Genomic DNA, 23,217 nt, shown 5'->3' with positions numbered 1-23,217 from the left:
AGATGTGTTAGGGTGGCCCAAAGCAGGCACTCAGCCGTCCTAGTGTAACGGAGGAGTAAAAAGGAAAAGGGGAGTGTGCTGCTTTGGTAACCGTGCCCCTGTGGACCGAGAGGGACACCCTGTGTTAGGAAGCAGCCTCCATGCTGCCCACACCAGGGGAGAGGGTTTGGAGGGTTGTGCCCCCACCCCTAAGAGGGCAGAGGCTCTGCTTCAGAGGCCCCTGAGGCAGAAGCTGCCACTGCTGGTTAAACTTTTGTGAAGTATCACCCCCAGCCTGCATGCATGAAGGTAGGTTGGCTGTGGCCAACGAAATTGCCAAATGACGTGTTATTATAAATTGTCAATTTTGAACATATAACTCATGCCAAACTATTATTCGCTGTATAAATAATACACATGTGAACAGTTTAGTGGACATACACAGTAGAGCTGTGAATTTAATGAAGTGGAGAGCAAATGAGCTGTAGGGTGCAGTTAGCGCTGCCTGACGTGACCCAGGTCTAGCTAGTGGCGTGATGTGTGAGCAGACATATGACCACAGAGTATCCTCATCCCCAGCTTTGCTCGCACAGCTCAGACCTCTATCTGGCGCTGCAGTATGTGAACACATATCTATTTCTCTAATTACAGCAGCTATCTATATAAGCCATCAAAAACTGTCACAGAGAAAGAGAAAAAAAAACCCGCTCCTCTAAAACCACATGGAAGAAACTTCAGCCAGGAAATGCTAAAATCTTGGTACATAATCTGTCTTAACTGTATCTCTTCACATGCTCGCATTTTGAGAAAGGCTTTAATTTCATGAGCGTATGTTATTTTTCACACACGTTACACTGTACAATGTTCTCCAACTTTGGAAACACTTTTATACTAATGTGAAAAAACTCCTGCATGCTAGAATATCACATTACACATAAGCTTGTACTTAAACAATATAGCAAGGACTACATTTAACACCAGAATAAATTGTTTTAGAATTTCCTAAAAAACTCACCTTTTGTCAACAGGAAAATATTTTAGAATATTTTAAAAATTATCAAAATAAATAATTGGAAATCTATTTTAATACTGCGTGTGGTGAATATTCACATTAAAGTATTAAAATAGATACAATGTATTGGAAATGACTGTATATGGTATTAAAGACAAAATGAAACATTTTGATGGACTCTGTTCTCTACAGAACTTTAGGTTCATGAGGAATCTAATATTTTTGTCTAATTTCAAGTAAAACAACCAAAATGTTAGAATTTCCAGCATTGCAATGCTTGATCATCTTTCTTTACTTTCACAGGAAACAGTTATTGTGCAATACAGATGGAAAAACGCTTGTCCAGCAAGCTGATCTTTCTAGATGGATCCTTAACCTTTGTTCTACCTCATGTAAGTAAGTAGATATTATGGTGGTACAAAACTTGTCCTATAATGAGAAGCCAGACAGCCTGGGGTCTAAATTTGCTTAGCTTTGTGGCTAGCTACTTCAGATTGGGAAAAGCATATAAGGAGAACTTCAATTTTATATCTGTACAGGTACTACTGGAAGATGTAAGAAAACTGACAGATAGGCACCACTCAGTGCAACATTTCTGAATATGCATTTTCTATTTATAGTGCGTTGAGAAAGCTAATAAGGCAACACGTGACAATGTCATGATTATAACTGCAAGCAAACCCAGCCCCTCACTGCAAAGGGGCTAATTCAGTTAGCAGTTCTATCCAATGAAGAGTAAATATTGATGCTTGACAGCATTCAACTTGTTATTTATACCCAGCTCATTAGAAATGCTATTTGCTCCCGCTGCTGAAGAGTGAAAGCTAGCTCTCCAGGGTAATTACTTAATCCACAGGAGGATTCCTTTACGGTTAGTAATGTTTTCTGGAAATCACTGCAAATAGATGTATGAGGTTAAAGTAATTTATTGTTAAATTAGGGTGTGATCTATAGGGATAGGTTCTGACAATAATTGGTTGTGGCTGTCAACTGTTGAGGGATTAACTCAGAATTCATCTAGCATTTTCCAGTCAATGGACATATGTGGAAAACATCACTTGTCATTGCACTGCTGTATTACTGTCGGGTATACAGACCAGCAGAAAGAGGGACTAGAAAGAAAGTCAGGAAGCCATATAGTCAAATTTCAGAAGCTTTTCTAATCCAAGGACCCCTCCACTTTGTTGCAGAGGAGCTGGAATCAGGCAACAGTTTCTGCAGTGGTGCCAAAATTACTCTGAATGTTCATTTATTACTCCTCTTCTTGCTACATTGTCTTTGTTTGCTGGGCTGTGCATGTGGAAATGACTGTGTGTGGGGAAGTGTTTACATTTCCTTAGCAAGAATTCTGCAGACTGTCATCTGATGCCTTACAGACCACCACTGTCCTCTGTCCAGAGGGTAAAGTCATTGTTCAAACTCATCCCCTGGACCTAAACAAGATTATTATGAGTTAGCTCAGCATTAACTGAAACATTTGTTACTAACCATGGGTTCCTCGAGTATCTGAAGAAGTTTTGGTGGGGGAATATAGTGCCTGCCTTTTCTTGGAGAGGAAAGACCCCAGTCTTCTCTGCTAACTTAAGGTATTTTCTCTCATTGCCTTTGCATCCCATAGCCTTACTAGCTGCAGTTATTGTAAGGCAGTGGTATCAGGAGACCTGGGCTGTCTTGTTGAATTCTCCATGGATCTTTATTTAGCACACTAATTCCCACAGATCCCAGCAAAGCTAAGCTAAATGTGCACAATACCATAGTTTCTTTTTTCCATGGTCACCAGGGATAAAATAATGGTAAGAAGCCAGAAGACAACCAGGGCTGAGCACAGAGAAGCCAAAGACTGCTTCTAGCCAACTTTGCAACATTCCAGGGAGCAGATTTGGCAAATTTAAGATTAAAGATGGCCTCATTCTCCGGCTAGCAAGGCTTTGAAAGACACGGAAATAGCATGCTGCTTTCATGCGCAGGAGAACACTTTGTATTCTTGACAGTGCAAATGAAATGCTAACACAGAGAAGGCAATTATACTGATACAACTAGTCCAGGAAACAGCATTTAGATGTGCCAGATAAGGGGGAGGAGCTCCAGGAACTTTCTCATTCCCCTTTTCATAAACAGAGAGATTATCAACATTTTTCTTCACGGTACTGAACAGCAGGGAGGCAAATGCACAGAGCGTGGTGCGTTTAAGAGCAGTATCATCAATATATCAGAAAACTGAAGTCTGCTTTGTAACACGTTTTTAATTCTGCACTACATAGGATTATCCTTTTGACTGTTATATTTATAAAAAATGAAACAAAATAAACTCCTGACTGCTGCTGGTAGTGCCTTCGTTCTTGTAGAGATCCCACCTACAATTTAGACCTATGCTAGCCAAAATACATTAACATGTGCTGTCCACTCCTCATTCACTCTGAACTGGCCTCCTATTAATCACACCATTTCTGTCAAATCCTGTCAGTTTCACAAGGGGAATATTTATTATTCTGTACGGTTTTTTGTTAGTCAAAAAGATAAAACTGGAGATCTCTGACAATAGAAAAAAAATGCATTAAGTGGTCATTAAGGGCAGTTTTCCATCATAGCACCCAGGTGATAAACTGCACAGCCATCCTCACCTGCTGAATGAGCCCAAGCAGAGCTCTGCTCCAAAGAGTACTGAACGTGTGCTTGATTGGTTTTATGCTTATTAGTTTTAGAATAAATATAAAGCTTTGTCAGATGGTATCTGTACATCCCTGTCTCCCATGCCAATCACCAGAAAGCTTGGTGTCCAGAGAGAAGGGAGAGGAGGAAAATCTCTCTGGATTCAGGCAGAGTCTTAAACTGACGCTGACAAAGGGGTTTAGTGTTATTCCTCCTTCCTCCCCGCAGCTAGTCCCTGCTGCTCCCTTGCTGCAGCTTTCCCCTTCTTCCGAACGCCGACCTCCCTGGCAGAGGAGAGCTGGAAAGACAGCACTGCTGCGCCACGCAAAGTCTTCTGTGCTATACAAACAGCTGTCTGGGTATAACAACGCTTTTTCTCAAAAGAAACTGATATGAGAGAGAAACATGCGTTGTCCTGCCTCACGGAAACCCCAGAAACAACCTCTGCCAGACACTCAGTAAAAAGCAGCCGTGCCAGGCCAAACTGCCAATTGCAGGCAGCTTTCCCTGGGAGGGGGCTCTGGGGGCTCTGTCCTCTGCTGGCCAGTTCTGCCCAAGGTCAGAGGTGCTGCTGCCGGCCGAGGTGCTGTGTCATGTGTCAGGCTTGTACGGGGAGCAAATTAATTGTCTCAGCTACGGTTTTCTCATATCGCATTTGCAGCGCAGAACCAGAGAGGGAATTTGTTGCCCCCCCATTGCTACAAAATGGAGTAGCTTTTGACACTGTCCTTTGAACACAGCAAGGAAGGCAATTTGAAGAACTACTTTAATTTTTAATGATTTAGTAAATTAAGTCCTCAGGTGAAGAGTACAAGCAGCTTATTAGAAACTGTAAAGTGGAAAGGGTAGGGGACAAAACCACAATGAATTCTTAAAAATTGGACATTTCTGCTTGACTTATTTTTCTGCCACAAGGAACTTCAAGAAGAGCAGTTTCTTCTTCTGAAGGCTAATGGGAGAAAAAAAAGATAGACAAAACTCATAAATACGATCACATTGAAAGGAGAGCTCATTTCCTATTATTTGCTAGAGCTGTTCCCGTTTCCTAAGCTAATCAGCAGCAGTGTCTGACCTCTGGTGTCTAAAATCAGTATCAAACATTACAAGAAATCAAAGCCTCAACTCATTTCATCCAGGCTGACTACTTCAGTCCCTGGCTTACTCTTATTTTGCCACATGGGAGATTTCAAGCCTGCTAAAGAAATTTTGGCCTGATGACTCTAGCTGAACACCAACAGAGAAGTCACAGGAGGCCATGATCTGCCTTTCAACAGCAGCAGTGGAACATGCTGCACCATTGATTTTACAAAGAAAAGTTTCCCCTCATGTAAAAGAAATGAAAAAAGAAAAAGGAGTTAATGGTGTGATATGGCCTCATAGTAACAACGATGTGGAGGGCTTGGCAGTCACTTAAAAATATCTCAGATTTACAGATTTTATTAGAGGAGGGTGGAATAAGTCGTGTCATAATTTTAGCCAGAGAAGGTCTGGGAGCACAGATATAAGGTTTCCAGATCTAAACTCTGTTAAGATTGCAATTATTTTTATCTCACATGCCAAAAGAGTGTTCAAACTAACTTTAGGGCAGGATCTTTTAGGTGCACTGAAATTAGTCCCACTGAATAATCCTCTACAGGAGACTTTTCCTTAGAAAATTACAGAAGAAATGTCTGTTCTTCTGAGGAATGAGGCACCTGTTCGATGCATTTATTTTGGCAATGTGAATACTCTTTTCCCATTTAACTTCCACAGCCTTTAGGATGTTTAGACCCAGAACTTTGGGTTTGGCTTATGTTTAACTGCAGGCCTTTATATATTTCACTCTAAACCTCTACTACCCTTAATAAAAAGTTGTGAAGCTGAAGCAAAACATGAAATCATTGTATTTTCTGGAACACCTTTCAGTTTAGCTTTCTGGACAAAAGATTTAATGAGTGGAACCACTGTGAGGCATCAGAAAACCTCTGAAAAGGTTAGTCATGCTGCCTTGGAGTGAATTATTGCTCAGCTGCCAGGAGAATTAAAGATGAGAGATGAGCCTTTGCACAGCAGCCAAGCAAGGTCTGAGTATATGTGTTTCCCACATCTCAGGGCCTGTCTGTTCTCAGAAAGAGAGAGCAAAGAGCCACCAAGAATTACAGAGAAGCAAACTAGGAAAAGGTGGGTTAAGGGGGAAAAAAAAGAAGAAAAAAAAAAAGAGGAAAAAAAAAGAAAACATTTGGGGCTTCCAGTGTCTCAGAACTGTTGCAAACTGGAGACAGGTTACAGGAGATGGATGGGGGTATGTGTCAGGGGAAGGAGTAATGGGCACAGTAACACTTCACATAGGAAATACTGTTATAAAGCAGCAAGTTATCCATCAATCTCCCTGGCCAGCAGGGTGGAAGGAACTACTCAACCCACTTTGCAGCAAAAGAGATTGCATTATGGGGGATCCTTAACTGGTACGGGATACTTAGGGAGGCTATGGGGTCCTCATCACTGCAAACTGCAGAAAAGGTTAGTAAACATCAGCAATGGCTGAGAGGTATCTGATCCTCTTTAGAGCAGGGGAATGGTCTTGGTGAGGAGTCAGCAACCTTTCAGGAGCAGTACCTCATGTTTTTATTGTCCCCAGTGAGGGACAGAGGTACTGTTGGCACCACTTCTGCCATTTGATCAATTCCAAAAGCTGAAGGAACCTCACACAGAGACAAAATGTTATCTGCACCCCGGTAAGTTTTGATAGCTTGCAGCTCCCATCAATTTTTTAACTCAACAGAAACCAGTGCCTGGCATTCCCAAACAGCCATTATGACTTCTCTGGCATATGCACCATGAAGTGCTGACCCAGAGCCAGGGGCTGTCTCTACAGGTTGGCTTTTCAGGGATTTCTGGAAGAATGCTCCTTATTGTTTCCCAACATTGGACTGGCTGGCCAATTTGGCACATAAGGCAGCAGACTGCAATGTTGCTCAAAGACATAAGACCAGCAAGCACATTCTTGCTGGGGTGCACATTCTTCCTCAGGGGTCCTCTGACATGAACTATATCTCCCCAAGACCACCCTGTCCCTGGGCTCCTGGAGCAGTGTGGGACAATCCCCCTGTCTGCTGGTGGCTTAAGTCCCAGTCCCAAGGTTCTGGGGGTGAAAGCCTTTGCGTTCAGAGAGTATTCAGGGAAAAGTTGCCATGCTGGTATCCACTTGACAAAAAGTAACTTGAAAATGCAGCAGGTAATCTTACAGTTCTCTTATTTTTTTGATTTTTCTTTGAAATAAAGCCACCTACCTCCAAGCATGGGATGTCTCAAGAGCATCTGACTCAGGACTTAGGTGGTCCAAAGTAATTGTTAAAGAACTTTAGGGTGGGATCAGAATGACCTAATGTTCAGTGTTTAAGACACAGAAGTCTATAGCTGAGCAAATTGTCCTTGACAGTTTCAGACTAGGTGCAGTACCCTAAGACAGTTTTAAGCAGAGTCAGTACTGCAAGGTGATGCAGGATCTCAAGCAAGATCTGTATCTAGCAAGACCAGGAAGTAGACCTACATTAAGCAACTTTGCTATATGCCTAAATCTCCTCACATTTCTCAGGTATAAGACATTCACTTACTTTTTTTGCTGTTACTTCAACTTTGATCAAAGTAATGGAAAGTATTAAGCATAAGAAAATAGAACAAGCAACAAATAACTCATTTGATAATGTAAGAGAAAATTTTAGAAGTCCAATTTTCATTTATACTACATCCCCTGGATGCAACTACAGTTGGGGCCAGGTGACCTTACAAGGTATGTAAATTTTAGAATGAGTCCCTTAATATTTTATTGGAAAAAATCAATAACATTTATCAGGTCATTTTTTTTATTGGCAAAAAAAGGCCAAACATTCATCAAGTCAGTTAATCTACTGAACCTACTCTCTTGGCACTTTTGTAAATCTCATTACAAATAAAAAAATTGACAAATATATTCATATATACATGAATGACCAGTAAACTGGATAAGTAATAAAGAAAAATCCATCCACTAATTTCCTTGAAAAAACACTGCATAACTCACAGAAGAATTTACCCATCAAATATTCAAGTAACTTCATTGCTAGGACTGTGTGCATTTTTATTTCTGCCAAAAAATTCTTGATCCAGATTTTCAAAAGTGTTTAGGGATCTAAAGATGTATTTGTACATTTCATGGGGTTTTCAGGGCATTAAACAGGTTAGGGTCAAATCTCCCCCTGGATTTGAAATTCTAGTCCTTGAGAAATAGATCAGTATGTGGCATCCTACTGAGGCAACCTGAAGTGATTTCCATAGTTAAAGTTACAAGAAAGTGATTATGAAATTTCATGTCTGTGTGTGATTAAAAGTTTCTTAAACTTTCAGCATTAGAACTTAAATTTTCTGTGCTTTGGTCTATGAACAAAGGCAAGAGATTTTTGTTCTTCATTTTGCTTTTGAGGGAAGAGGTTTTTGGATTATTTTTTTTTTTTAATATACTGAAAAAAATCTTTTTAGAAGCATATATGTTATATGAGATCATCCCAGAATAGCCTCTCCTCCTTTCCCCATTATCAATCACTTGGAAAGAATTAACTCAAACCCTCTCAAAATTCTCAAATAAGATCCTGAAGTATTTGGGAGGGGAAAAAAAAAAAAAGACAAACTTGCTCAAGATCATTAGTGTTATCTACAAATTTCTGACTCACCTGAACTGGAGTCTTGGAAACAGTCAGATTGTTTTCAAATCTGTGGGTGCGTACTCTTCTTCATGTGCTCCTAACTCAAGACTTCCAGATAGAAATCTCACTCTGCATGTTTGTGTACAATATTTGCACTATTTTGAAAGCCTGAGACATACAAACATTTTGTGCAAGTGGGAATGGAAAATGTTTTACTCCTTACCATCTTCTTTAGTGCGGGTGAAAATTTGTTCACTTCTCACTCCATCTCCAGCTCGTGTAAAAGCCAACACCTGAATGCTGTAGTTGGTGTATTTTTCCAGGCCATCAAGCTCTAGTGATGGCTGTGTAGTGGTGACATTCTTTATTTCTCCTAGCTCTATAGAATAAAAAGGAAATTGAGTTATTGCCAAGTTCAGTCTTCTCCCAGCTATTGATATCTACTGTGGAAAACTTAGGGATTAAAGAGTGTTCCAGAGAAGTAATGCTTCATTACTATAAAACAGCAATGACTTATAATAAATTAAAATAAATTCCTTTGTGTCTTGACTTCTTACTATTCAAAGCAGACCCAGGTTTCATTTTCAAACTTTTTTTTTTTTTGCAATTTTTTTAAATACCTGGAAAAGAATTGAAAATTTCTACAAGTAATAAGATTTTTCATAAAGAATAGATAACAAGAAGAGATTATTGCAAAACATCCCCTAAAGCAAAAATAAGAAGGTCAGTTATCTTCATAAAGATTTTCTGGTTTTGAGAAAGACCATTTCTCATAAGGAAAAACAAGAAAAAGTCCTCTTTATTTTAAAGTATGTAGCAAGTGCTGCTGCAAAGCACTTGATGGCAGTAATACCAGCTAACAATAGAGTTAAATGCAGTAAAATCAGATTTACTGGCAGAAAGATGATGCACTTCGTATGAATCTTTTTTTGCAGCAAGCTAAGAAGTACAACCCATACAGCAAAAAAGTTTTAAACACATTTAGGGCAGAAAATGAAGCTGAAGAAATGAAGAAATTCCAATTTTAAGCACTGCATGAACATCACCTTTTTTCATCATGTTTTAGGACGTCACATAGGCACTTAGATGTGCAGTGATAGTATTCACATAGGATGTGATCCAAAGGCTACAGGCGTCACTGAAATCATTTAATTTTATGTCCATCATGTCTACATTTTTATGTATGCTTCTCATACATTTTTATCTTTATTTTTAAATGTACAAAGGAATTGGTGTTTTATTTCCAGATATTTTTGACTCTAACATTACCAGCAGGAACAATGGCTCTCCGGGCTACATCTCCACTCCTAGTTCCCTTTGCCACACTAAGAGGCCAGGATTTGCAAGACAGTTGCGTATTAGAGTGAACTATGATCCTGATGGATGAAAGCGAAAGAAGGGAGACAGCTCATCATTCTAGAGCTGTGAAAATTCAGCAGGGCAAATAGGAATAAAGGCATGTGCATCTCGAACGAACTACTATTTAATTTACAAGAAAGGACCATACCTAGAATTATCATCACGTGACAAATTGCAGATTAGTAAGGTATCTAATTTCTCCTTTGATCATTTCACTCATTCTCTGCTCAGGAGGCTATTTCCCTAGGAATTATGCTAAGAGTACAAACCATAAGCACAACGGAAGAGGCTGGCATGAAAATAACAAGCTTTTTCCAAAAATGTTTCTTTCTTTTGCTCTCAGCTACGAAGATGAAATGCATTCTGCCAAAAAATAAGCAATAACCTCTCAAGTAGGCAACTAGCTAAGCAAACAGATAACCAACCAAACTAAAATAAAATACAGGTTTGGGCAGGTATGTTTTAGGTTCATATCATCATTCTTTATAAAAGAAACCTGCTGGACTTTGTAACTGAGATGAAATTTCCTCAGGTCATTTTGGGTACTATGGTACGTCTATGGAGTGTTGCAAACCCATGGTGGATGCTTTCCCTGAGGGCCCCTCCAGGCAGCTCTGCAGTACCTGCTACTCTGTTAGAGCTCTACAGAAAATGGCTTCCTTCACAGGTAGGTGAAGCTTTCTCTAAACCAAAGAGAAAAGGAAGTACAATGCCTTCACAGCAGAGAGTAAATGCTATAAAGGCCACATATGGCTTGTTACTTGGTAATAGCTCGATTTGTCTCACCTCCGTCCAAGAGATTGGCCCAGTAGATAACCCTGAATCCTTGCAGAATCCCATTCAGAGTTTCTTTTGCCAATGTTGACCAAGAAATAGAGATGGTTTCTGGTGATGTGGCAGTGGCTTGCACATTTCCTGGAGGGCAGCTGGGCACTGGAATAAGATATTCACCATTTTTAACCCGATGAACACAACTCAATGTTTACTTTTCAGCTACCCTTTCAATTTTCATTGCTATCCCACCAGGGGTTGTTTAATTAGTAGTTATACACTGTTAACAATGCAAAACTTTTATTCTTGCTACAATCCACGTGTTTCTGCAAGTGCAGCTGGTTTGCCTGGAATGACTTTTGATGCACAGCTTCCCCACTTGCTGACTAGTCTTTAAATAGTTTTTTTGTTGCTTGTTTCGAAAGAGAAATGTGTTCTAGTGCTGAAATATGCAGAATATTCTGTAAGCAGCTTAAACATATTTTTTAAAGTTTGCAGCCAAATTGCCATCTTTCTGGAAAATTTTAATGTCCCATTAAAATTGGTGGTGGGGAAAAGTGGGCACTTCTTTAAAAAATGTTGGAAAAAATGTTCACAAAATATATTTACTGACATTTAGAAAAATTGGAAGAAGTCAGCCAAATCTAAGACATTTTCTGTTGGCCATTTAGTGTCAAAGCAATACAGCAGTATTAGTATCTGGCATTGCTTTTAAAGGTCATGACATCTTTAATTCTGAGAGGGACCCAAAGCTGAGCAATGACCAAAAAAAATTGTTGCCAGGAATAGTAACCATGACGGATTCTAAAGAAAAAAACCCCACTATTTATTATAATATAAAATATATGCATGTGTGACTATTCTGCCTTCTGAGGTCTTGCAGTGATCTGTCTAGGCCTAGAAACATTTAGAGTAAATGAAAAACACCAGTTTTCCATGAAGCATATGCCTCAAAATCTGTAGCTCTTGAGAATTTTAGATGTGTGCTGCTCCATTTCCCATACGTAAAAAAGTCAGATTCCTAGCTGGCACTGACTTCAGTACACTGACACCAATTTACAGTAGCTGAAAATCTGATCTACACTATTCTTTAGGGTTATTATTTGCTTTTATATTCCTCTAAAATATTGGGCCCTTTTTTGGATATGGAATCGTTCTCTTTTTCCACTAGAGGACTCCCTCTCATTGTTTGAGAAGTACTTTTCATGCAGTTTGAAAAAAAAAAAAACCCCAAACCAAACCTAAATTGTTCCTTGCATTAGACAGGTTGAATATTGTCTGAAATAAAAATGATTTTTCTCTCATTAGTTTGGATATCCTTGAAAAAAACACATATCTCTCTTTGGGCTGACAAGATAAGGGGTAGTGCAGTACAAGAGCTCTAGGTTTCATAGCAGATTCATTTGAAAACAAAAAAAAGCCAACAAAATTACCAGTATCACTTCACCTTTCAGAGTTTTACTTCTTGGCATCTCAAAACTATGAGATCACTATGAAGCTATGATGAGATCACAAAATTTGCAAATATTTAAACACCAGAGCAATAGGCTTTTTAATGAAAGCTATGGTCTTAGTCATTATAATTCACAGCAAGATATACCATATTAGTAGAGTTGTATTTATTTACCTGGATGATTCTGCATCTCTTGCAATGAAAATTGTTCGTGCTTATTGGTCAGTCTCTTCCCATCCAGCTGCCTATTGTATCTAACACCTGTGAAATCTAGTCTTCTATTATCCCCACTATAATAATCACTAAGCGAGCAATAAATGTAACAAGGTAAAAAGAAATAAAGAAATAATAATATGTCCCATGATAGCTGTTTGCCAAGGACCTACCATCCTCAAGAGTAGTAGTGATGATTTCCTGAGAAGAAGGTCCTATTCCAGCCCGGTTACAAGCCTGGACTACCATGCCATACTGGGTGAATTTTTTCAGGTTATTCAGCGTATAAACTTCACTGTCCCCAGTGGTATCGATACTGATGATGTTGAACTGGAAATTTCCCCCTGCACTGTACTCTCGATAACCTATCTGGTATCCACGAATAATTCCATTTTGCAAGTGCTTCTTTGGAGCCTAAACAGAAAATGAAGGATTAGACATTAAGTACATGTCTCTAAAGTCAAGCTGTTCCCCTTAAAATTTTTGAAATTTACACAGTGTCAAGATTTTTTTTCCTACCGAATGCAAGTCTATTTCTAGGTAACAATTCAAAAATGCTCCCTGTATATGAAGTACTAACTTTTTACCATGACACATAAATTTCAGGTGCAGTTTGTTCTCATTTGTATATTCCTGGCCTAAAAGAAAGACCTTTAAATGGTTCATACACAGAAAAATCTGATAAGGAGATATTCTTGAATTATAATTTGAATTTATAATGTTTTGTTCTCTTATCAGGTGAATCAAAGTTGAGTTGATAAGGGTATATTTGCATTACAGGCTTACCATTAACTACTAATTGTGTTTTTGCCAGAAGCCCCTACCATTCACTCCCTAAATCTTTAGCAAGGCATTTATTGATCTGTTGAAGGCAGTCATATAAGTTTATTCTGCTAGATGCATTAGAAAAATTTTACGCTGTGCTTTGAAATATGCTTCTGTTCATTCAGTGTGTAGTGTGGAAAGATGATTAGATAATGAGTGCTGAAGGCAATAATGAATTGGAAAGCAGGGATTTGCATACTGAATAGCTACTAAAACAAGGTGTACAATATCTGGCATTCAATAATATGGACAGTACAAAATGGTTGGCCATAATTATGTACCATATTTCTCAGTCACAGTGCAAGACTCCTTGTATCTGACTAGTGGAAATAATTTCTGTACTTTGCAATATAAAATATACAGTCTAGAGTAACACAAGGATTGGCAACTCAGGGAAAAAGCCCGTTATTGACAGAAATACCTATTAAAATTCCCTTTAAATAGTACTGGACTAATTTCAATATGTGATAACATTCCTTTCTGATTTTCTACGTATATGAGGTATAATAAGTATAAACAGTTTTAAGGGACAGTTTATAAACCATAGACAAAAAGCTCTTTCAAATCCTCCAAACCTCTTTCAAATTCCCACCAGATGCCCACAAGCTCATCCGTTCCACTGACCCATAAAAAAGGCCTTTGTGACGCACTTTATCAGCAGTGAGTTAGGCTGGCAGAAACAGCAATTTCTGTTGTTACTATATCACATTAAATCTACAGAGGAACACTTTCTCATGAAGAATACTCTTTTCGGCCACAGAACCTGCCTGTTTCAGTGAGTTTATAGTCCACCGGACTAAAGTTTCACTGGAGCTAATAAAACCAGCGTGGGATTTGCCTTTCATCCACTACCAACAAATCATTGCTCGACAAAAGCTGGCACCCTTTCTGTATTCAAAATGTATCACCGGATGCATCTGATGGATTGAATTATCTCTTCAGATGCTTTATTTTTTTCCTCCCTCCTGCCTTCTGAAATAGAAACAAAACTTGAAGCAAAGATATAACTTCCACTGTACTACTTCAGTTCCTCTGGTTCTAACAAGCTCTCTGCAAGCATGGTGCTGTCCATAAAGATGTGGATGACTAAATTAGGAGATTCAGGTCTTGAGCACCTTGTAAGGCACACTGCAGGCATTAGAACTGTGTATTTGGAATCTAAGAGTATTCCTGTTCGAATATTTCTGTGTTTTGTTGTCAAAGAAAACCCACCTTCTTTAGAAACATGTAGGTCTTCTATTATCAAAACACTTTGTTTGCAAGAGCATTACCTATTCTGAGCAGCTCCATGGCTTCATGACCTTTAAATGATTGCAAAAGGTGTTTTTTTTAAGCTGGACTATGAGGTGGAAACTAAGGTCAGATTTTTTTTGGTTTGTTTGAGATTCAGATATCTCCATAAGATAAAACTGTTTCATTCCATCTGAGAAGAAAATAACTTTATCACATTTTAATAATTAAATATTTCAGGGTGAATTGTTTCATTAGTTGAAGGATTTCAAATTCTGTTACTAGCCATACCATTTTGCATAGCTCATACATTTTTTTAGGCATTGTCAGTGTTGATGAGAAGGGGCAAAAAGACTGAACTAACATAATCTAAACATCTCAAATTGGCTAAAGGACAAACAGTTTGGACAAAGCAGCAGACAACTCAAATGTTATTACAGGGAAGAGTGCTTTCAGACAACGTTGCAGGTCACTGTCTCTTTTCTAAATGTGTATCAGTGTGGAGGCACCAGTTTAATCATGCCAGGACACCAGTTCTCTCCATCAGTGTTGGATTCCATCACAGCCTGGCAAATCCTCAACAGTCTGCATGGGGATGTCTTGTCTCAAACATTAATATGCGCACTGTTGCACATCTCAAGATCTAAAGCCTCTCCTAGTTAAAGGCTGCAACTGGAACATTGCCATGAATGACCATGGGTGGCTTTTGAACTAAAGTTGTGGCCACAAACACACATTGCACATTGAAATCACAAGCAACATGCATAAAACACATACACCACATAAGGTAGTGCATGTATTGCTTTGTGAATGGCATGCACTGCCTACTGCCGCATACAGCACACATTAAGATGCCATATGTACGTACACTACATACCATAAGGCATGCACTGTACACCAAGAAAAAGTGAGCATACACCTTGTGCATAATAGATTACAGAGGCATATAGCACATATATTGGAACACATATATCATACTGTAAAACAGATGGAACATAATGATAAAAGTGAATCATGCATTTACTATGCATTGAAATGTTCTCAGAGCAGGACTATAGCCAGAATAGCCTCTTCACTGGGAATTCTGCAATTATATACTTTCTCATTTTGAATTGGAATAAAATGGCAAATTTTGCATTTTTCATGATACATCTTTATAATTGTTTTAGGTCAAGGGAATTTTTTCTTCAAATAAAATATTAATATTTTACTTTTTTTTCACTTTGAAACATTATACAATATAAATCAATTTCCAAGTCACTTCAGAACAAAGCATTGAAAAGTTCTGCTCCACAAAACTTCAAATGTTCCTTGTTAGTACTATCTAAATGCTTCATTTTGTGTTGATTTTTTTGCACAAATAGATCATATTTGATATATACACTGTCTTTTGTATAGGCACATTTTTGGTAGAAAATTCAGTGAAGAATGTCCGTGACTAAGTGTTCATGGGGAAAAATATCGTTAACCTTGTTGGTAGTCTTAGAACATTATGAAAAAGTAAGTTTCAGTCCATGATCTTACTGCTTACCTCACAAAATCCAATATTTGCAAAATAGGGTATCAACGACTTTTGTAAAGTATGACATTTTATAGTTGTGTGCATGTGTATATGCATAAAAAGGAAAAGGAATATTTCCCATGCTAAATTTAATGGGTTCATTTACCTTGCAAAGTGCTACAAGAAAAAAAATAATAAATATTTTCATGCTCTTTTCTAAATGAGAATTCCTGTTTAATTCCTATTCTTTTTGTACCATTTTAAACTATGAAAAAGTGCTGAGTATTGTTTAAAAATTCAGTCTGAAACCCAATGTTCTATGTGGACACATAGAAATGGGATTAAACAGATCACAGACCTATAAAACTTTGCTTAACTAGGATTTTCTAAAAGTGGGCTAAGAGAAACTTTAAAGGAGGACTAATGACTGTAGTAAGCCGCAGAAATAGAACTTAATACAAGATGAAAGATAATTGATGTGTTATTCTCTGCTCCTTTTGCTGTTATTGACACCGTCTGTATTTAAATGAGGTTTGCCAACTTTAATGTATATTGTATAATATACATTGTATATTGTATAATGTCGTCAATAGTTTTTCATGGCAAAAGCTCCACATGCCTCCAAAATAAAAATGACCAGGTTATTACTAAGTTTATTTTCTTCCTTTTTTTTGCCTCCATGACAATATAGGATTGATCCCGTGGGGTATTTCTTTATTCTTAAGTACTTTGTATTACACAATGCAATGAGTGCCTTCTGCACAGCAGTGCATCGTAAGGACCCACCCAAAAGTCAAGATTCAGCATGGAACTGAACCATATTACATCTGTGGGACCATCTTAAAGTATCTTTTTGAGTAATGGACCAAAACTGCTCTGGCCAGGAGATAACTGCAATAATTCAAGGGAAGTAAATGTCTCACTCCTGATCTGGGACTTCTTAATAGGTGGACTTCTTAATCAGCTGTTACAAATTGTCATTCAGGAGATAATTCTTCTAGTAAAGGTAGGACTACGCAAGCACTAACTTTTCAGGAACGGAGCTCATGGACTTCACCTTTGTCTGCAAAGGAGCTTCAAGGTCAGGGAAAACAATTAGGTCTCAACTACGTCTAGCACCGCAGAGAAACTTAGCACTCATCGGATGAGCTAACCTACCAGCAGATAAAGCAAAGACTGCAAATCAAGGCAAAGAGTTTTCAAGGTGAGCACACAGGGGCTTGACAGCACAAAGACCACAATGAGCAGAATTTCAGTGAAGTGCCAGTGGTGCCTTTTGCTGTCCATCCTTTCATAGGCAGACCTCCAGAGTTTCTGCTGCTTGCAAAACAGCACCTCATGGGGTCTTGTGGTATGATGGGGCCATAGGCCACCTCTGGCTAGAGCCAGCAGCACCTTCTTAGCACTTTGCTAGAAGACACTGCTACGGTGCCTCTCGTGCTGCTTGACCATGTCGGATACTGCTGGTCAATAAATTAAAAGATTTAACAGATTTAACAGATTTAACAGAGACTGGGTCTATAGGGATAATATCTTGAAGGTTCTCAGGAGACTGGGTATTCATGGGAGACTGGGGGTGCAGTCTGGCAGTGCAGTCCACAGCAAACTCCAAACGTCTAGCCAGCATCTGCACAGTACATGGCACCAGGTTCACGTGGTGGTGCACAGTTCTGGGAGCATGGACCCACCTTCCTGGTCTGGATGTGTGCTGCATAGGTACAAGCAGCCATCTCCAAGGTCACAGGTAGCTCACACCTTAAGCTCACTCCAATTGTGAAAATCCATCTCTACACTCGACTTATGAGACTTGCCAGGGCAATGGAGTTTATATTCAATACATAGCTTGTTTCTGTGATTATTTTGTTATATTAGATACTGATCATTACTCGACAAGTATTCACAAATCAAATTCCAAACATGATCTTGAGAATAAAACTCCAGCTGCTCATTTGATATGCTTCTACTCCCCAGACAATACCTAGAGATCAGGACACTAAGTTGGACTTGAAGTGTGCTGGAAGTACAAATTGGACCACATTTTAGACAATATTGTTAAAATGTAGGTGTGGGAATTTTGTTTGTCCTGTAGCTGCTTACACACATCTGCATTTATCAAATTTAATGGCAAATCTTCAGAATCACAAATGGCAGCTATAAACTCCAGCAGTGAACCAATGGTGGCTATCTTCTCTTGTTGCTTTTGAAAATAGCCCCCAAAGTAAACTTTGAAAAAGCAATCAAAGCCTTTCAATCTGTCTACCCCGTACATCCACAAAAACAAGTTCATGCATAGAAGCTTGGAGGTTATAGTTGACTAGATCTGATGTCAGTCAAACTTCTTGAGTGCTTCTTTGAGAAGCAAATTTCAGTTGTTGAGAATCACTGTACACTCTGCATTGCTTCAATAGCTACTTCCTTTGCTCTACTGACTGTGTGTTGCAGATAAATCCATGCTTCATGTATGCCTTTTATAAGTACATTGTTGTGTTTCACTTCAACCATCAGGTAAGCCTGTGGCTAGTGACTACATGCCTTTCGGTTTTGGAAACCATTTGATGAAAACCAGCACTGATAAAAATTTAAGATGTGGAGAAGATCCAAGAATCAGCACTATATTTCTGACCTGTGCATTAGAGGTCTGAAAAAGTCTACTGCTTTTGAAGCTTAATACTTAAATGTCTCATCAAACCAGAACTTTTAATGGACCATTTTTAAACCACCATTGAACTACTGAAAAAAATCTTGACAGCTGAGGTCCCTCTCTGTATTAGTTGGACATCTTGGTAGTTATATGTCCACCTGCACTGTGTGGAGATCATGCACTGTAGAAACCTGTCTTTTCAGGAACCAACTCAAAACTAACACAAGATTGTGCTGATTATTTATTGTATAAATAAATAAATAAATAAGCCGCCCACAGATATTTATATGGTTAATAAGCAGCAGCTCACTGTTACTATCCTGGCTTTCTGGATGGTCCATATCATGGAGCAAAATACACATTATCCACATTTGCAGTAGTAATTAACATCACTATAGAAATTAATGGCTATTATGCCACCATCCTACTCCAGCACTTAATACTACGTATTTCAGAGTCTTAAATATATGGAATTATCAATACAATCTGGAAACTGCCATTCAGATTGAGATTACACTACTGTAATTAGATAGCTATATTCTGTCCACTACAATGTACAAGCAGTATATAGCACAAAACCATTTAAAACATTGTTTAAGTACCTCTGATATCATACTGAAAGCATTTAAAACATTCTGTCACTGTCAAAACACTGGGCAAAAATCTAGAAGAAATTATTTGAGTCATAAAACATGCCAGATTTGTAAATATCAGTTGCTGATATTTTTAAATCAGTTGCTCTGATTCATCAGTTCTCATGGACTATACTGAGACACTATATTGCTCTTTCTGTGCAGACATGCCTTCAGTAAGGCTCTGTCCCAAAGTCCATTGCAATGGGAAAAAAATCCCATTGGCTCCAATGGTTTGGGGAAATTTTGCCCCAAACCACAGTGAAATTCTGTGAGTGCTCATTTTCCAAGCACATAGCCTCATCTCTGAAATCAGAAGGAAGTAGGAAATGTTATTGTCATCAGTACAGGCAAGCAGCTGCTGCTATTACTCTCCAGTGGAAGGTTCTTTCTTTGCATAATGCACCAATCTTAATGGCCAATATAAGATTTGTCGGCAAAGGTATCTGCAAGGTCTCTCCCAAATAAAATAACTGATCCACAGTTGTTATAATAATCCTGTCAATGGAACCTCTTTGAATGCACCATAATACTGTCAGAGTCTATATTCTTGGCTGTGTGTATTTACCTTCCAGGTGACCCTAATGCTTTGTGAAGATATAGGCTCAAGTTGGACATCTTGAGGTGGACCATCAGGAGCTGCAAAGAGAGAAGAGAGATGGATCAAAACCAGCCCTCACAGCACACAGAATTCAGCACTTCACATGGTATGTCACCAACTTAACACACCAGCATCACAAAGATTTGGACTGAGTCAATGCCATATGGAAAACTGAAGATACCACTTCATCAAACAAAACCAGAGCCTAGCAGCTTTCTTATTCAGGTGTCATCTCTGGCCAACAGTGAAATACAACACATGCCAAAACATAGCAACCTGGCAAATAAAATAAGAGTGAATAATAGTGACTTTTCTTGTTTAGTGATATGCTCACAATGCTGTTTCTGCTTTGTAAATAGGCAAGACATAATTTCAGCAGTCAGAACCCTGTAGGTGATAGAAAGGCAGCAGAACCCATCTGAAAGCAGGTGAGACAGGAGCTCCTCAGCTGGCCTTCATGATGTCACAAACTTTTCAGTGGGATCCCCTTTGTTCACTAGGGACTGAGCACATTCAGTCAAACATCAAATATTTGATACACAAAAAACTGCACGTTACTCTCTCCCTGTCCTCAGCGTAAGTATCCCAGCCTGAAATTGGACAAAAAATAACTGCCAGATGGAAAAAGCACACTGCAGCTCCCGCCTGAGTCAGGGGGAGTTTCATTTACTGTTAATATGCTGCCAAAGGTGTGCATGATGCTTTAAAGGCGAATGAAAAAAGAAGGCCCTGAGTCTAGGGGAACCTACTTGTCAGCTGGGCAGCTACAAAGTAGATCAAAAATTGACTGGGACTGAACGGAGAGGTGTGAAGTAAATTGCTTGCTCAGCAAGGTAAATCATTGTAAAAGAAAGATCTGAAGAAAGGACTGGAGTAATCTCAAGCTGCTGTAGAGGGTTCCCTTGATGCAGAATATGGCCTCAGTAAAAGGTATTAAATTAAGTTTAATAGCATGACAAAGGAAGTAAAGCAATAAAAAGGGTGAGATGGGGCTGTTAGAGGTGGAGCAGCAGTAAATGTCGGCTGTGGTGAAAGGAACCAGAACATGTTGCTTTAACTGATGAAAGCACAGAGACCCAGAACACAGCCTATAATATGCTTAAGTTATTAAAGATGCCCTATTCTGTGCCATTCTTGACTGTCCTTCACATGGGAAATTTCCAAAGGTTGAAAGAACTTTATTTCCACTCCCCTTGCATTAATGTCCAGGAAGGAGAAGAGGAAAAAGTCCATGGGCAAAAATGAGATCTCTATGAATTTTTTGAATCCTGTCCTTGATTCTGTCCACCTGTTGACAAACACAAATGCCATTTCTCCAGGTACATTATAATGTAGTGGAATTTGAGCAAAGCATTTGATCCTAAAACTGTTTTTTAAATGTGTTCCTTAAAATCTTGACTTTTTGTTGAAAGACCCCAAAAGTTTTTACAGACCAGAGTAGCTAACTGTTCCCAGCATACCATGGTGAAATGTTAGATAAGAAGTCATTTATTTTATATATTTAATGTCATACAGAATTTGTGACAAAGACTTAAAGAAAACCCAGATATCCCAGCTTCCTCTATTGATTTCAGTATTAAACAACAGCCATAATGCTTTTGTTTTTCTGACAAGCATTAGGGCAAGTGTGTACCTGCAGTCTATTTTCCAACACAGGAGCTAACTGTGGTTGTACGGAGGGAAAGCTGTGGTCTGTAAGCTTTGAAATCATGCCATGCTTGACTATCCTTTTGCCACAGAGACCCTTTACAGTTTTCTTTCTAATAGCTAGTGCCGGGCAACTCAGGTCACTGTAATACGTGATACACAATCTGTACCCCCCTGCCAATAGAATGGTTTGAGTTGTTCAGTTTTTATATTGTCTTTCTTCGACCTTTATTTTGCTCCCTTCTCATTACGTTCTCTCTTATTCCCTGCACCCATGCTGTTCTCCATTTCCTATCGTAAAAGTAGAGAACAGAAGTAAACAGTGATCAAAAAATTATGCTCCTATACATTGCACACCACCTGAAATCAAAACCCAGGAGGCAAACATCACATACTCTGCCTAAGCCTGACCTCCTCTCTTCCAATTGTTCCCTAGGTAGATCAGTGACTTTTGAACACAGTTCCACACTGCTGGTCTTTTTCTCCAAATAGATGGCTCCTTAAAAGACAGTGACAAAAGGATCAATTATTCTGAAACTTGGTTACAGAGAACTGAATAAAATGTTATATTAAGGTTCCACCCTGTCCTTGGGAAAGCTGGTTTTTTATTTCAAGTCCAGCTGCTGATCCTGACAACTGAATTATCAGTCAGGAAAAACACAGCAAGTAAGAAATATTCCAAGCATGGATGAATAAAAGAGAACCAGAGAGTAGCTCCAAGACCCACCCCTCTACTTTGAATGTATATGCACAAGGAAGGACAGGCATTTTGGGGATACAGATGATGCTGGCCAGAAGAATGGACAGTCTGTTTTCTCTAGTGGTTTCACATTTTCATTGAACAAAGGAAGCGAAAACCCCTGATCAAATGATAAATATGTTGCAAACAAACTATTCGCCATTAATAAAGCTGTTCACTGAAGGCTTTCCTTCCATTAGGATGAAAAAAGACACCTGGTGAAAAAAGAAATGCATGTTGTCTCCTGCTTGTTCTGCTTTGCACTGTGAGCCCTTGTGTCCTGTTCTTATTCAGAAAGTCCCTCGGAGCCGAAAATATGCTCTCCTGACAAGGGGTATATTTTCACTGTAGTAAATTCACCCACAGGGAAAATGAGTTGGAATTACACAGCTGTATTCATATGAGCTGAACTGAAAATCGGTCACTGAGTGTTCAAAGCTTAGACCAACATGAATCTTGAAAAAGAGTTAGGGTTTCCACTCCCAGGACACTGTCACCCAGACACTTGCATTATGGTTTTCCTCTCAAAATCCCCAAAGAAGGAAGCATTGCTGCCTTAGCATAAGATAAGAGGAAAAATAAAATTAGCAAGATAAAAATGTGTTTTCAAATACAAATGAGCAAGCTCCTTTCTGGTCAAGACTTTTCAGAGTAACTCCATCCAGTTTCAGTGGGCTAAGGGTGTTAAAGCTGCTTGGGTTACTCTCAACACCTTTGTACATCGTATATAATTGCAATGTATGCCTGGCACCAATATTTATGGCCATTCAGCATTTTCATTCTAATTGCTGAAACAGAGAGCTGTAGCCCTCTGCTTTTCACCCGTAAGTCTTTTTCACTGTCACATCTAACATGTAGGACTTGGGATGTGGTAGCATGCACAAGACTGTCCTGTCCTTATCCATCTGCCACTTCTGCTAGCCCTGAGAAATGAAAATAAGATGGCACTGGAAGGCAACAATTTGAGTACACAAAAAAGTGGCTCCAGCCGCCAAAGTGAAAATGCCCACATAGCCCTCCTGGTACAGAAACCTGTAATGATGTAGAAGAATACAAGGCAACAAAGAACAGGAGGATGACATAAACTAATGACAGCCAACTGACTTTTACAGCGATCAGAAAAACTAATGGTGGGTGGGTTGGGGGATGGAATAGTCAAAGGAAGATTTGATTCATGTAGATCAATGTTCTCAAATGGGAGTAGCTTAAATTAGCCATCTATACTAATATCTGAGCATCTAAGGAAAGCCATAAGACCCACAGGGGAGGAAACACCACTAAAAATAGGATGTTGTTGATTGAATTGC

General features: G+C 39.0%; 1 protein-coding gene across 1 annotated transcript in view; it reads right to left on the bottom strand.

Moving 5' to 3' along the window:
• DSCAM (Down syndrome cell adhesion molecule) overlaps window positions 1-23,217 on the bottom strand; it is a 402,368-nt gene that overhangs the window by 78,223 nt on the left and 300,928 nt on the right. The window contains exons 16-19 of the mRNA XM_010580406.1: window positions 19,492-19,562; window positions 12,268-12,508; window positions 10,444-10,590; window positions 8,522-8,677 (exon numbers count right to left, since the gene is read on the bottom strand). Of these exons, the coding sequence (XP_010578708.1) occupies window positions 8,522-8,677; window positions 10,444-10,590; window positions 12,268-12,508; window positions 19,492-19,562 (615 nt within the window). The remainder of the gene's footprint in view (window positions 1-8,521; window positions 8,678-10,443; window positions 10,591-12,267; window positions 12,509-19,491; window positions 19,563-23,217) is intronic.

The sequence above is a fragment of the Haliaeetus leucocephalus genome, unplaced genomic scaffold, assembly GCF_000737465.1.
Source record: "Haliaeetus leucocephalus isolate CR32 unplaced genomic scaffold, Haliaeetus_leucocephalus-4.0 Scaffold702, whole genome shotgun sequence".
Classification (NCBI taxonomy): Eukaryota; Metazoa; Chordata; class Aves; order Accipitriformes; family Accipitridae; genus Haliaeetus; species Haliaeetus leucocephalus.
The sequence above is the reverse complement of the archived record's forward strand: the minus strand, read 5'-3'. Positions and strand labels throughout refer to the sequence as shown.